The sequence below is a fragment of the Alexandromys fortis genome, unplaced genomic scaffold (assembly GCF_014885135.2).
Source record: "Alexandromys fortis isolate MF-2015 unplaced genomic scaffold, M_Fortis_MF-2015_v1.1 scaffold_9, whole genome shotgun sequence".
NCBI classification, from domain to species: domain Eukaryota; kingdom Metazoa; phylum Chordata; class Mammalia; order Rodentia; family Cricetidae; genus Alexandromys; species Alexandromys fortis.
This window is the reverse complement of record NW_026067892.1, coordinates 16,149,096-16,163,683: the sequence shown is the minus strand read 5'-3', so window position 1 is coordinate 16,163,683 and position 14,588 is coordinate 16,149,096. Positions and strand designations below refer to the sequence as shown.

Sequence of the window (14,588 nt, the reverse complement as noted above, 5' to 3'; positions counted from 1 at the left end):
ATCAGTGGCCCCTCACCTCTTTGTTTCCTCATCTAGACCTAAGCATAACAGCATATCATGACTAGAGTCCCAAGTTGGTTAGTAGGCTTTGAGAAGGTTAGAAGCTAAGTAATAATGGCTAAATTATACTATTTTCCTGAACAGAAAATTGAGTATTTTGGGGGCCATACAATGCAGTCTGATATTAAAAGACAAGGAAGGGCCAGTACATCGCAATAATTTAGGTGAAGCTGGAAAAATGCCCAGAGATTTAGGGCCTGATCAATGCTGAGTCCACTTTTAAGAGGAAAAGGAGGGACTCCCCAGTCAGAGTGGGTGATTGTATTTACAGTAGACCGGCTTTGATCAATGAGCACACTCAGAGTAATGCATAGAGGCGAGAAAAGATTTGTTCTCAAATGTTAGAGCTGAGCACAGATTTCCCATTATCTGAAAAGATACCCATGAATAATGACTTAAAGTCCTTTGGTGAGAGGAAGGGAGGCACAGTAGGGCGTCTTGTCTCTGCGGTAGGGAACATACAGAAAGTTTTCCTTATCATTTCTTACCACTCACTGACTTGGAGGACATCATTGAGAAGCCACTCTACCCTGAATTTCACATCATCAGCAACCATCTGCTACAAGGCATATATTTTAAGCATTTCTAACTATGACATTATTTCTAAGGGAGCCCTCCAACTGTGCAGTGGGTATCACTTCCGGATGTGTTATGGAAGGATACTTTCATCTCCCATAAAACCCAAAGAACAAAGGGGTACATGTAGTAATCACCTGAAATTTTTTTTCTTCATCTCTCCCTGAATGAACTCCTTTCTTGCCATATTGCTGTGTGTTATATTTTGAGAGAATCTGGTTGGCAGCAAGAATCACGAGTAGCACCAGGACAATAGACAGTCACGACACAGTTAAGATAATGTATTGGGAAGAAGAGTACCCAACACACACAATGTGTCCCTGGAAAATCCCATTTGCCCGTGACTCCTGGGTGCCACCTCCATCACCTGTGTTGTTGACCAAACCAAGAAAAGACCATAAGTCGATAGTAACAACTGATTATAATGGGGAATAACTTTCACTAACATTGAGAAAAATACTAGTCAAGTCAGAAAAGAATAAACCCTTAAAGAAGCATCTCCTAGAAGCCCATAGGATGGATGATTATATAAAATCTTGCAATCAAGTGGCTTTCTCACAGAAGGCAATTCTGACTTCCTGGTGGTGACTCTTGAGGATGATGACAGGCTTGAGGATGAACACCCAAAAACCCTACCTCCTAGTACCCAGAACCTGTAAATATCATCTTCAAAGAAGATGCAAAGAAACTTGGCAGAAGGCATTTTGTTAAAGTCTGTGTGATGAAACAATTATCTGTGTAGTTTCATATTGCTTGGATCGTTACAGGAGGGAGTAGGCAGAGAACAGAGTAGATTATTATGTTGCATCAAGCTTATCAGTGGGCTTCTGGTCCAGAAGGGCACATGCGTTGAGAACACCTAGGATGGTACCTTGTGTTGTGCTCCAGAGTACTACTGACTTGCCCACCTTGTCACTCAGTTTAAAGTTCTCTGTACTCATCTTTTGGAGAAAGGTGAAAGAACTTTGAACTTCTAAGAACCTATTCTCCATTTAACAGGGCACAGGTAATGTCTAACAGCAGAACATGCCCAATGCGTGGCTATAAAAACACTTAAAATATAAATAAATAAATAAATAAATAAATAAATAAATAAATAAATAAATAAATACTTGGTGGCACTCAAAACCCTCACAGCTCCACCCAGCAGTACCGCGTGTAAGACTGAGTAAAATCTTAAGCATCTAGAACACGATAACCACAGAGTGAACTTTATTATTCAAAGTATTTTCAGTACAAATTTAACAAAAAAAAATCACAGGGAAATATAGAAAATTTTGTTTTGCATTAAGAAAAATATCCAGTTACTTTTTGTGTGTGAATTACCTTGTTTCATTCATAATTTGAAAATAAATAAGCTTTCCAAGAGGATCCCTTCCTTTCAGCCCTCCTTTTGCCCCTTAGCGTAAGAGTTTCGGTGTGCTCATTCAATTGTATCATTTTCCCCCACCACCAAATTCACTTTTTCTGGGATCTAATATAATGCTAAGAGTTGAAGGGATATTGGAGAATTGAAGGCAATGAGAGAAAAAAGGGACTTACGTGTGTCTCAATTTTATAAAAAATTGTTTGTGGATTTTAGTAATGGAATCTCTATAGCCTATATCCACACTCTCTTTCTTCTCTGTCTCTTCCCTCTCTGTCTCTGTTTCACTCTGCTCTCTCCTCCCTATCTCTCTCCTGTCTTTCCTCTCTGTCTCTTTCCTCTCTGTCTCTTGTCTTTCTGTCTCTCTCACTTCTCTGTCTTACACTCTCCTTTGTGTCTTTCCTCTTCTCTCTTTCTTCCCTCTGTCTCTAACACACACACACACACACACACACACACACACATGGCAATAACAAGAGGAAAGTGGTAACATTAAATTAACTGTTCACTCAGCTAGATTTCAGGAGTTCTTCTGAAGTAAGTGCAACCTATTCGTGAACAAATGCAGTGCTGCATAAGAAAAACTATAATTATTTTCTACAAAGCAGAACCTTTATAATTTCTGTTCTTAATAATTGGCTCTCTCTTTCTGTTATTGCAATTACAAAATAAGAAAGAGAATTGGCTTTGTGCCCAACCGGAACATAAGTCTTACAGTTTCAGCTATATTGGCTGGATGATCGTGGTTCTTGCAGGTTTTTTTTTTTTTTTTTCTGTATACTGATGATATCCAAAATTTTAAATAGCTTTTGTTTCTGTTTTGTTTTGTTTAGGGTGATGATAAACTGAAAAAATTCATTTATAGGATTTTGGTATCCATGGAAATATATGCAGAGGCACTGCCAAGAGCTCACCAGTCACTCTCTTTTCCATGGAATCAACTGAAAATATTTTCCAACTTTCCATACAGTTGCAAGAGGCTGCGCTGGGAACATGGACGAGAGGGCTCTTATCCTAACATTACCGCCTCATCTAAGCTTCTGGGGCCTCTTGTTTCTTAGATGACTGGAGGATGTTGACACATTGAAGAATGGAGATCTAGGGCCTAAGAGACCCCAGGGTTCCCAAAGTACTCACTAACAATGACAAGGGAGAAAAAAAAAGCCTGAGACTCATGGAGTGAGGGACTCCGCTGATTGCTGGAGCCGCGCGACCAGAACTCAGTCAAGAAGCCAGGTTTCAGCCCCCGTGGGGGTGGTTTTGGTGGCAGAGGAGGCTTTAGTGGTGACAGAGGTGGTAGAGGAGGACTAGGCGGACAAGGAGGCTTTGGCGGAGGTCGAGCAGGCTTTGGTGGAGGCCGAGGTCGAGGTGGAGGTGGAGGCTTCAGGGGACTAGGAGGTGGAGGAGGAGGTGGGCGAGGTGGAGGCTTCCAGTCTGGGGGCGGCCGGGGTCGAGGTGGGGGCCGGGGAGGCAAGAGAGGAAACCAGTCAGGGAAGAATGTGATAAAGCAACCACATCGCCATGAAGGCGTCTTTATCTGTCGCGGAAAGGAGGATGCCTTTGTCACAAAGAATCTGGTCCCTAGAGAGTCTGTGTATGGGGAGGAGAGAGTCTCTATTTCAGAGGGAGATGACAAAAATTGAATACCGAGCCTGCAACCCCTTCTGTCCCAAGCTGGCAGCAGCAATCCTGGGCGGCGTAGACCAGATCCACATCAAGCCAGGGGCCAAGGTGCTCTACCTTGGGGCAGCTTTAGGCACCACTGTCTCTCACGTCTCTGATATCGTTGGCCCAGACGGTCTGGTCTATGCAGTTGAGTTCTCCCACCGTTCTGGCCGTGACCTCATCAACTTAGCCAAGAAGAGGACCAACATTATTCCTGTGATTCAAGATGCCCGACCCCCACACAAATACCGCGTGCTTATCGCCATGGTGGATGTGATCTTTGCCGATGTGGCACAGCCAGACCAAACCCGGATTGTGGCCCTGAATGCCCACATCTTCCTGAGGAATGGAAGACACTTCGTGATTTCCATTAAGGCGAACTGCATTGACTCCACAGCCTCGGCAGAAAGCTGTGTTTGCATCTGAAGTGAAGAAGACGCAGCAGGAGAATCTGAAGCCCCAGGAGCAGCTGACACTTGAGCTCTAGGAACGGGACCACGCTGTGGTTGTAGGTGTGTACAGGCCACCTCCCAAAGTGAAGAACTGAAACTCGGGGCTGTCTGGATTCGAAGAAATGTGTGTTGCTACTGTTGCACGTGTATTTTTTTTTTCTATTAAAAGATTCATCTGTCAAAAAAAATGACATGGGAGTAGAAGGTTGAGGCTACTTTGTATTTTCATAGTTAGACCAAATAATAAATATGAGACATAATGAAAACTATCATTTTAGACTGGAGTCCCAAAGTTTCTTTTATAACATTGGTCGCTCCTAATGATTGCTAGTGGACTGAAATCTGATTATAACCTAACTAATTTTTCAAGGACTTTTCGAGTCTTCCAAACTTTCAAATGGCAGTTTTTAAGAAAAAGGTACATTCAGAGGAGGCAAAACAGCCCCCCAGGAACATTTTGTATGTGAAGAATGGAAGAGCCTGCATCCTCTGCTAGAGTCAGGTATCGCTCTTCATCTTTCAGTCTTGAGTTATCTTTATGACAATTACAAATCTTACGGCTGTAGTTACCAAATGCAGAGTTGAAGGGAGATATGTTCCCGTAATCCCTTGTGGAACTGTATCATGAACACTAGGAAGTTAGACTTGAAAGCATGTTTCTCGCAAAATGGAAATAAACTCTGGAGGAATCCTAACAGAATCTTGAACAAGAGCAATTCATATACAAACACAGCGTCTGTCTGTATTTTATGTTTCTTTTCTTTATCCATAAAAAGATGTAATGGCTGTGGCTATAAAGAGCGGCACTGTCAGCAGAAAATAAGAAAGTAACTACCTGTAACTAACTCCATAGATATGATGTGAAAAACTGCAATTTTTAAGTTAAAAGAAAAGAAAAGGGAAAGGTAGGACCGGAAGACATCAACAGTGGAGAATATACCCTACGCTGGTGGAGAAACAGAATTCAGTTTTCAGTACCCACAGCAGGCAGTAAGTACACAACTCCCTTCAATTCCAGTTCCAAGAGATCCTACATTGTTGACTGAGCCTTCTGTCCTGCCAAGTCCCACAATTGTTCAGCCTCAAAAAAATATACAGAAGTCTACATTAATTATAAACTGATTGGACTATTAGCTCAGGCTTCTTCTTAACTCTTATAATTTATATGAGCCCATAATTCTTGTCTGTGTTAGCCACGTGGCTTGGTATCTTTTTCGGAGAGGCAGTCACATCCTGCTTGCTTTGTTTCTGGATGACAGCTGCAGACTGACTCATTCTTCTTCCCAGAATTCTCCTGTTCTCCTTGCTCTGCCTCTACTTCTTGCCTGGTCACCGCACATTTACTTCCTGCCTGGCTACTGGACAATCAGCGTTTATTTAAAGTACAAGTGACAGGGTACACACCATTGGCCCACAGCACTATCTCTTCTGGCATCTGCACATGCAACACATATAGGCATGTAATTGTGGTCTCCGCTCTGCCTGTAATTACATCCAGAGCAACTTTTACCACTGTCTAAGCTTATGTTTCTATTACTTGCTATGTTTTAGGAAAAGTAATACACCAGTTTCTAAAAGAAGATGCTACTCTACATGACATAAATTTAAATCCTATTGTTCATACTTTGAAGCTAAATAAGTGATTTAAAACAGATTTAACATTTCTCTCCCTCAGTTTAAAACCATTGGGTATTGTCCTTGTTAGCATTAATTGTCAACTTGACACAGGCTAGAGTGACCTAAAAAGAAAGTAACTGAGGAATTTCCTTATCAGATTGATCTGTGGGAGTGTCTATGAGATATATTTGTGGCTGTTAGTTAATGTAGGGGTATCCAGCCAACTATAGGAGGCTGTTCCTTAGGCAAGTGGTCCTGGGCTTTGTAAGAAACCTAGTTACCATGAGTCTGTGACTGAGCCAGCAAATAGTTTTCCTTCATGGTTTCAGCTAAAAAGTTCTTGCCCTGACTTTTTTCAATAATGGACCTGCAATTATAAGCTGGAAAACCCTTTCCACCCATAATTTGATTTTGGTCAGGCTTTCATATTACAGGCACAGGAAATAAATTACTCATTACTTTCCTTGCTGTTGTCACTAAATTCCTGACAGAACCTAAAAGGTTTAATTTGGCTAGTGGTTTCATGGATTACAGCCTATCAATGTCTGGATGCATGGAAATTGGGGAAGCCTACATGGTGGTTATGGGGATCTTGTGGAAATGTCTCACACCCTGGAAAACCAGACCGTAGAGAGCCATACTGGAACATGATATTCTGACTCTTCATCACTTACCTCTAGTGACCTAAAGTTATACAACTAGGATCTATGTCAACCCCCAAAGGCAATGCCTCCAAATATTCAAATGTGTATGCCAGTGGGGAAAAATTATCACTTTAAAATCACAAAGAAGGGATAATCATTATCAAGTTATGTATATGGAGTTTTGACCTGAATGCCAAAAACAATGAATATGTTCATTACCATGGGATAAGATATACTATTATGATTTTCATATTCTTATGTGTAAAGACAATATTAATACAAAAGGAAAAGAGGATTCAACAGCAAAGTCTGTGTCTCATACATGCAAATCTATATCAAAGATATAGAGACTGCAAAATGTAAATAATATAATTTTTCTGCTTAATTGGTAGCACAAAATATCAAATCATTTCAATGATATTCGTTTTCTCTGAAAGCAGAAGATTAGATAATTCAATACTAGTTTCACTAAACCTGAACTCTGACTAGTAGAACTCATGGGTTCATAGTCTCTATATTGTTTATTGAAACCAAAGAGAAAGAGAGAAAGGGCTAAGAATGTGATGGGCTGAGAACATAATAATGGTAGAAATGGACAGGATATGTTTGTTGAACTAGAAAATCAACTTTTCAAAGAACTTTTTTTCATTCACCTAAATCTGTGCTGTCTGCATTTCATTGAGTTTTTCTCATGAGATCTTCTGTCATGATTTAAAACTTTTAATTTTATTCTTAATCGGATATGCATATGTATCTATGAATGTGTGTTTGTGTATATACATGTGCATGTGTGTGTGTCATTATGAGTGCAGCACTCAAGTGTGTGTGTGTGTGTGTGTGTGCAGGTAATCATATTCCACAGCACACGTATGGTGGTAAAGTTGGTGTCAGCCTTCACCTTCTAGCGTGGCTGGGACAGACAGGAGCCTCTCTCGTTCACTTACATTGGCCACATGCTAGTGAGCCCTGGTTTCTGGTGATTCTTCTATATCAGCTTCTCATTTCTCCATCGGAATGATTGGATTTATACAGGATTAGCTTTATGTGGGTTCTGCTGACTCATACCGAGGTCTTCATGTGTACAACAAGCATGTATTTTTACATTTTTGACAGATGAATTGTATACAACAAGATTTTCTTTAAAAGTATATATTGTGGGAGAGAAACAAGCAAGTACCATCACATAGTCATTGGGAAGCCCTCTTCCTCATTGCCTTCCATGTTGGATTATGGATAATTATTTTGATCACTTTGTATTAAAAAAAATTACCGGCCTCTAATTTTTTAAAAATACTTGCAGATATTTCACTTTCTCCCCACTCTTACCCTGAATGTCTTTCTTTGGGAGACCTAACTCTGTGATTTAAGGCACAGTTCGTTAACAAGAAATCACGAGGGTCCATTAGGAACAGGAATGCAGCAGACTGCCTCTCTATTCATCCCCCGATTTGAAAGCCTTCATTACATAGCATGTTTCAGGCTGAGAACGTTCAAAATTTCTCATAGTTTCAGTGATTGCAGCTTGGCTTGGAAGTGTGACATGATAAGGAATCATTTGCAAAATGTGTATTTTCTTTGGCACTTAGACAGACGCTTCCCAGGCAGTACATCTAATTAAGAGTGAGGGGAAAGGAGTGGTCATGCTCTGTCATCATGTGTTACCATTACATGAAGGTATACCCAAACTTATTGTGACTTTTAAGATCATGCTCTCATAACAAGGCTTGTATCTGGAGCTAGAAGAAATTGCTTCTCTATTAGCCGAGGGTTTTCTTACAGGGGCATACCTTATTTGCAGATAAGGGTCCATTAGGTCCATTTTGTACAGATAACTCTTTGTGCATTGTTTAAGCGGCAAAAGGCTCGGTTGTTCTGCTTAGAAACAACCTTTGTCCATTGCTTAAGACCTTGAAAATTGATGCATTGTCTTTTGGGAGCGAAGACAGCTTTATTTAAGTTTAACTTTCTCTGTCGAGGCACAGAGATAATGAGATGCAATTCCTTCCGTGAGCATAACCATGTCCATAACTTCCAGTCATCCCTGATGCAGAGAGCAAATTTGATAAGAGCAGTTCAAATATTGAAGCAATTAATGTTGATTTTTCTCTTAAGTTGCAAAGCAGCCCACGTCAGCAGTAAAGGCGTGGGAGGAGAACCATTTCTGAGGCCAGCTTTTCCTCGCGTCACATGGACTGGTATTTTTAAGTTTTTCCTGTTTCATTTTAGAGAAAATTTTCTCTTTTGATGGTTTTGAGAGCCACTATGAAGGAGGGAAGATGAAAAGGCTTTTGGGGTGTGTACACAGGGGACACACATTGTGGTGTGCAGCTCACAGGTGCAGAAGTCTTAGGTTGCTTATCAGAGCATGAAGCCACTGTGGTCTTTAATCACTGGATAGAACCATGCTTCTGTATTAATTTGTTTCTTATTTCTGTGATGAAGACCATAATCAAGGAGCCTGAAGAGAAAAGAGACTTTTGGCTTCCACTTCCCGATCACAGTCCATCATTGTAGGAAGCCAAGGCAGGAACACATAGACCATGGAGGAAGGCGACTTGCTGACTTGCTCCTGTAGCTTGCTCTGTTTGCTTTCTTATAAGAGCCAACATCGTGTGCCTAGGGATGATGCCGCCTATGGAGGACAGGACTCTTATCAATCATTACCAAAGAATGTGCTTTGAGACTTGCTTACAGGCCAATTTGAGAAAGATTTTCTCACCTGGAGTTTCTTCTTCCCAAACAAAGGGCCATGTTGACACAAAACTAGCCAGTTCATCTTCTGAGTGAGCAAATATATTTCTCCAACATCTCTGTCGTGTTTTGCACTTTTGTTTCTACTGTTACATTCAAGCTAAGGTGTAAATAAAACATAGAGAAAGATATCCTGCCCTTGTCTGTCGCCATCCTAACTTGCCTAATCAAAGCATTCCTCTTCTTGCCCTTCCTATCTTTCTATTAACTCTCACATTGCTCATTACCCCTTCCCCACTTTTCTAGAGCATCAAAGAATAATCAACCTTGTGAATCACACCTTGGGGGCTCATTGTCTTCTAGGGACAGGGATCAGAATCCAAACTCTGTGTCTTGGTGCTCAGCAGGGTTGGGAAGTGAATGGGGAGTGATAGTGGATATTACAGCTACCTCTGCTCAGGTTGTCTTTCCTCTGTTTGTTTTTTCAGATAATAAGAAAGAGAAAGGCATCTCTCTTTCAAATCCCAGTTTAGGTGTACACACCTCCTGTGGCCAGTGAAATGGTAGAAATTTGGTGGTACCTAATTTACGTTACAGTAATATGTATAGACAAATATCTGCTTTCCTCCACCTCCTCCTGGATTAAGCTCATCACTTACCAAAGAAAGAAATGGAATCCTGTAGAAATCATTATTCTTATCTAATTACCCTCTGAGATCACGGCAGCGTTCTTATTTTTATACAGCGTTATCATGAGCCAAAGTTGTCTTAAAGTTGTAACACATTTTATTTTGCAATTCATATTTTACTTTATGACTAGGGCATGTTGAAGAAATAAACTTAGGTAATCCTTAGAAAGTCAATATGTGTTGAATGCTACCCCTATCCCTGAAGGCAAGGAAACAGAGATTGGTTCTAGTCAGTAGGGAGCAGGGATTTTGTTGTTGTTTTATCTTTTGCTACTTTGTTTTGTTTTGGAAACAGTCCAAATTATGTGAATGCAGGTTTGTACTCAAAAACTGGTATACTACTGCATTTGTTTTGTTTTGTTTTGTTTCACCCCAGGAGAAGAAATCTATGTAAAAACATAAAAGTAGATTTAGAGAAAAATGAGAGGAAATAGAAAATCATATGGGCATGAATGAACAAACAGTGTTCTCAAGACTCACTCACTTCCTAGGATGCTCTGAGCTTGGAACCATAGGCTCCTTACCTATCTCACATCTTTCTTTCTATATGCCCAGATTATAACTTGAAAGTGATAGAAATCATGAGTGGACAGCGGTGAGCAAAAGACGGGAAGCCTTACAGAGGCTGCCAGCCCACTACACTGCAGCTGGTGTCTTCTCTTCCTGATGAAGATGGGCACACAGCGTGGCCTTTGTGCAACAATTGATTTTATAATATAGCTCTGTTGAAAACGAGAAAGGATGGATTATCGTTTGAGCACACCTTTTGATTTTATAATACACCTTTATTGAAAACAAGAAAGGATGGATTATCGTTTGAGAGAAACAGAGAGCACACCTTTTCAGAATTCCTGATGAATTGTTCCCACACTGAAAACTCATTTTGGTCTGGGAAAAGAAAATCATCGGATTCACTGCAGCAGAACTGACAATGTTCTCCTTTGAAGAACTAGCGGAGCAAGTGAACTCACTTAGGTCAGACTCGGGGTGTCTATTCTTTAAAGCGCGTTAGCACACAGTGGGGTCTACAAAGAGAAAAAATAATTTATACTGCAATGCTGAAGTCCTACATTACACATTTCTTAAGTCAGATCTATATTTGAATTAATGATAGAGAAGAGATTATGTGATAAAAACCAAAATGAAATAGCTGAAAAATGTACAAGATGGATTAAAAGAGAAAAATCGTGAGTAGCCTGGCTTCTCACAATGCAAGGTTGAATGTATATCCTCTGTATAAATGATCTTTGCATTAGATATTTGGGTCCACCAAGGTATCACTAAACTGAGCCTTATTATAATAAAACAAGGCACAATAGCTCAATGCTATTCATCTTTTTTGTATTATTATATTAATTTAATACCATAGACTTTAATTTTAGGTTCAAGAATAAAATTAAGTAAGCTTTAGGCTTAACCAATAGCAAAACACGTAAGTATAATTGCTACTGCTTTGGTTTGTAAATCTTTTACTTCTGTGAGCGTAAATGTCCGTTGCATTTTTGTAGAGCACCCAAGTTCAGTCCCCAGATCTTAGAGTGGCTAACAATAGAATATATAATGCCAGACTCCAGATCCAGGGGAACCAATCAATGCCCTCTTTTGGTCTCTGCAGACCCCAACACACACACACACACACACACACACACATCTTAAATGTGAAAATAAAAATAAACTGTGTATCGGTTGACATGTATACATTAATTCTGTTATATCTATTTATATATGAACCACCAAAAACTAATATGCATTATTTATTTTCAGGGGAAAAGGACCACTGAAGCATACCACTGACGTCATCTATGCAGCTAAAATGATATCAGAGTCTGGGTCAAGGATGGATGTCCTCGCTCGGCAGATTGCTAACCAGGTGAGCTACTTACAAACAGGCAAGAGGAAAGAGGTTGCTATTGGCTCTCTTCTGCTGGATCATCAACTAGAGTAAATCTGAGTGGCTTTTTTTTTTTTTAACTTATTGACTATGTTTGCTTTCTATATCAGAGTTTTAAAAATTTATAACATTGTAATTATGCAACTTGGAGACAATAAATTCTAAGAAATTGTAACTAGCTTTACAGAAGACATATATTTATTTAGCTTTAAAGATTCTCTATTTTAAAAATCAGCTGTATCAGATTGAAATTAATTAAATACTCTTAATTGGCTGGAGTAGCACAACAGGTATTACTCTTTTCCTTGATGTCGTCGATGAGTTCACAGTTTTTCTCCAAAATGGTAGGTTTTTGAGGTCAGCACTTCACAGAATTATTAGAACAATAAAGCAAAGTTGTCAGTTGTAAGAGGTATGTAGCCCTTGGGCAAACTGGTTCTTCTCCACACCTTTGTTCTTTTCCTTGAGCTTCTCATAGCTTGAAAAGCATTTCTAAGCAGTACATATATTATAAAGTTGTCTGTACTATGAAAAATTAATATTTCAGACACGGTATAATATAAAAACATTTATGTTATATTTGTCATTATATTTAACTTCATAATAATCATTTCTTTTGAGGATAATCACTTCATTGATTTTGCACACACACAGACATACACACAAATACATATTTTAGACTTTAAATAATTAAAACCATACGGAGAACACAATCGGTAGAATAATGGAAGCTAGTCAGTTTCTAGTGCTCGTAAATATTGTGAAAGGTTTTTCTGGTGGTATTGGTTACTATTTTATTCAATATAGAATTTTAAAATTTTGACAACTTTTATGATACTTCCTAGTCTGTTATTTTTATTTTCTAATGGACCATCAAAATGTCAATTAGCAATTTTTAATTATGCATTATATAAACTTAAAATTGAATCTGTAATTGTTATATTAAATCATAATATACACATAGTCTTAGATGAATTTAGTTTCTTTCTGTTTGGTACAATATTTATCTGTACAGAGAATGGTCGGAAATCAATGTAATTGAAGCCTCTAAATCTTCATGCCTGGCAATTTTATTCACCTTTTCCATTCTTATTTTTTTTCTCTGAATACAGAATTGTTACAGATATATTAGACACAATTCATAAATTGTTGTTACCTAGTTAAGAACTTAAAACCTCATTAGCTAGTTTCCAATTGTAAATATCTAATAGTAATTTATTAAATTATTAGATTTATTAGGTTATTTAATAGTAAGTTATGAATTTTAGATTAATAATTTGAACATTTGTCCAAATATCGTTATACATCTCATTTAAAATTTTAAAATTCAAAAAAAATTATTTTTATATATCATATGATATAGGACCTCCTACTTATGCCCTTACTTAACCTTACTTACCTCCATCACGCAACATTTCTTGAACTTTAAAATGAAGTTGAGATGTTGTGGTATCTTTACCCTGCCTTTCAGCACAGCACAACTCTGGTACCAATACTGCATGCATCACATAGTATATTTCCAAAAGGGAGGATATTTTTGGCCACTACAATTCTTGAGCAATTTGAAGAAGACTAATAGTATAGCAATCTGGGGAATAGTGACACAAGGCCAGGCTTCCTGAACCTAGGTGCATATGTTTTTAATTCCTATAAACGATGCAGATACCGTAAATTAGATGATACAATCAACACTTTATAAGGCAGGGAAATACAGAACTTGTGTAGGTGCTGATGCAATGTACCCTCAAGTAGGAAGGAAAGAATAGAAACACAAGTGATATATACAAAATATGGAGAGACCTGGTAATGTGTCCATTATCTGCCTGACACTTTCTTGTAACTGTCAAAACAAATATGTCTAGGTTGTTGAGTGACTACTCCTACTCGATCATGGCTACAATTAAAATCAATCATAGTGTTAAAAATATTGGCAATGATAATTCAAGAAGGACAGCACTATAAAACCATATATATATATATGTGTGTGTGTGTGTGTGTGTGTGTGTGTGTGTGTGTGTGTGTGTTTGAAATCATGAGCAATTCATTTAACTAGATCAGAATAATCTACAAGTGTGATTTATATAGTTATTTACCAGTTATTGTTGGTGGATTTCCTTATTTTTGATTATTCTATATTGATGGTATGAACTAAGGATTTCATTATAATAAACTACACTGGAAATTAAATTCTAGAACCTTCATTAAATCATAATTACATACCCCTTACAAATGAAATTCCCAGATGTATCCCGTGACAGTATGTGTGCTTTGATGCTGTTTTCTTTCTGAAATTTATGGGAAGTGCAGATGTTGATGCTGAGTTCTGTACTCGAGATTAATGAGCTCTCGCTTTATGAAAGTAAATGCCTAAGGGTGTAGCTTTAGGAGCGGCGGGGCTGCATCCCGGGCACCCAGCCGCCCGCATGGCTAGGTTATGCCCCGAAATAATTATACGGAAACTGTATTTTTTTAAACACTGCCTGGCCCATAAGTTCCAGTTTCTTATTGGCTAGCTCTTACATATCGATCTAACCCATTTCTAATATTCTGTGTAGCCCACGAGGTGGCTTACCAGGGAGGATCTTAACCTGCATCTGTCTGGAGTGGAGAACCATGGTGACTCCTCGACTCAGCTTCTTTTTCCCAGCATTCTCTTCTGTTTACTACACTCACCTATGTTCTAACCAATAAAATGGGCCAAGGCAGTTTCTTTATTATCATTAACCAATGTCCTTCCTCCATCATTTCCCCTTTTTCTGTTTAAACAAAAAAGAAAGGCTTTAACTTTAACATAGCAAAATTACATATAACAAAACAGTTATCAAGCAAGAATTAGTTACAATATTTATATCTACTTTATCATCTATTATAACTAAGGAAACCTATAACTATCTATTCATTCTTCAACTCCATCAAAGACTCCAGAAGGATATAATA

At 38.6% G+C, this 14,588-nt stretch overlaps 1 protein-coding gene and 1 pseudogene across 1 annotated transcript in view; both read left to right on the top strand.

Moving 5' to 3' along the window:
• Window positions 1-4,291, top strand: part of LOC126500043 (rRNA 2'-O-methyltransferase fibrillarin-like) — a 48,042-nt pseudogene extending 43,751 nt beyond the window's left edge.
• Ctnna3 (catenin alpha 3) overlaps window positions 1-14,588 on the top strand; it is a 1,282,010-nt gene that overhangs the window by 1,210,087 nt on the left and 57,335 nt on the right. Inside the window, exon 16 of the mRNA XM_050141069.1 lies at window positions 11,525-11,630. Coding sequence (XP_049997026.1) covers window positions 11,525-11,630 — 106 coding nt within the window. The remainder of the gene's footprint in view (window positions 1-11,524; window positions 11,631-14,588) is intronic.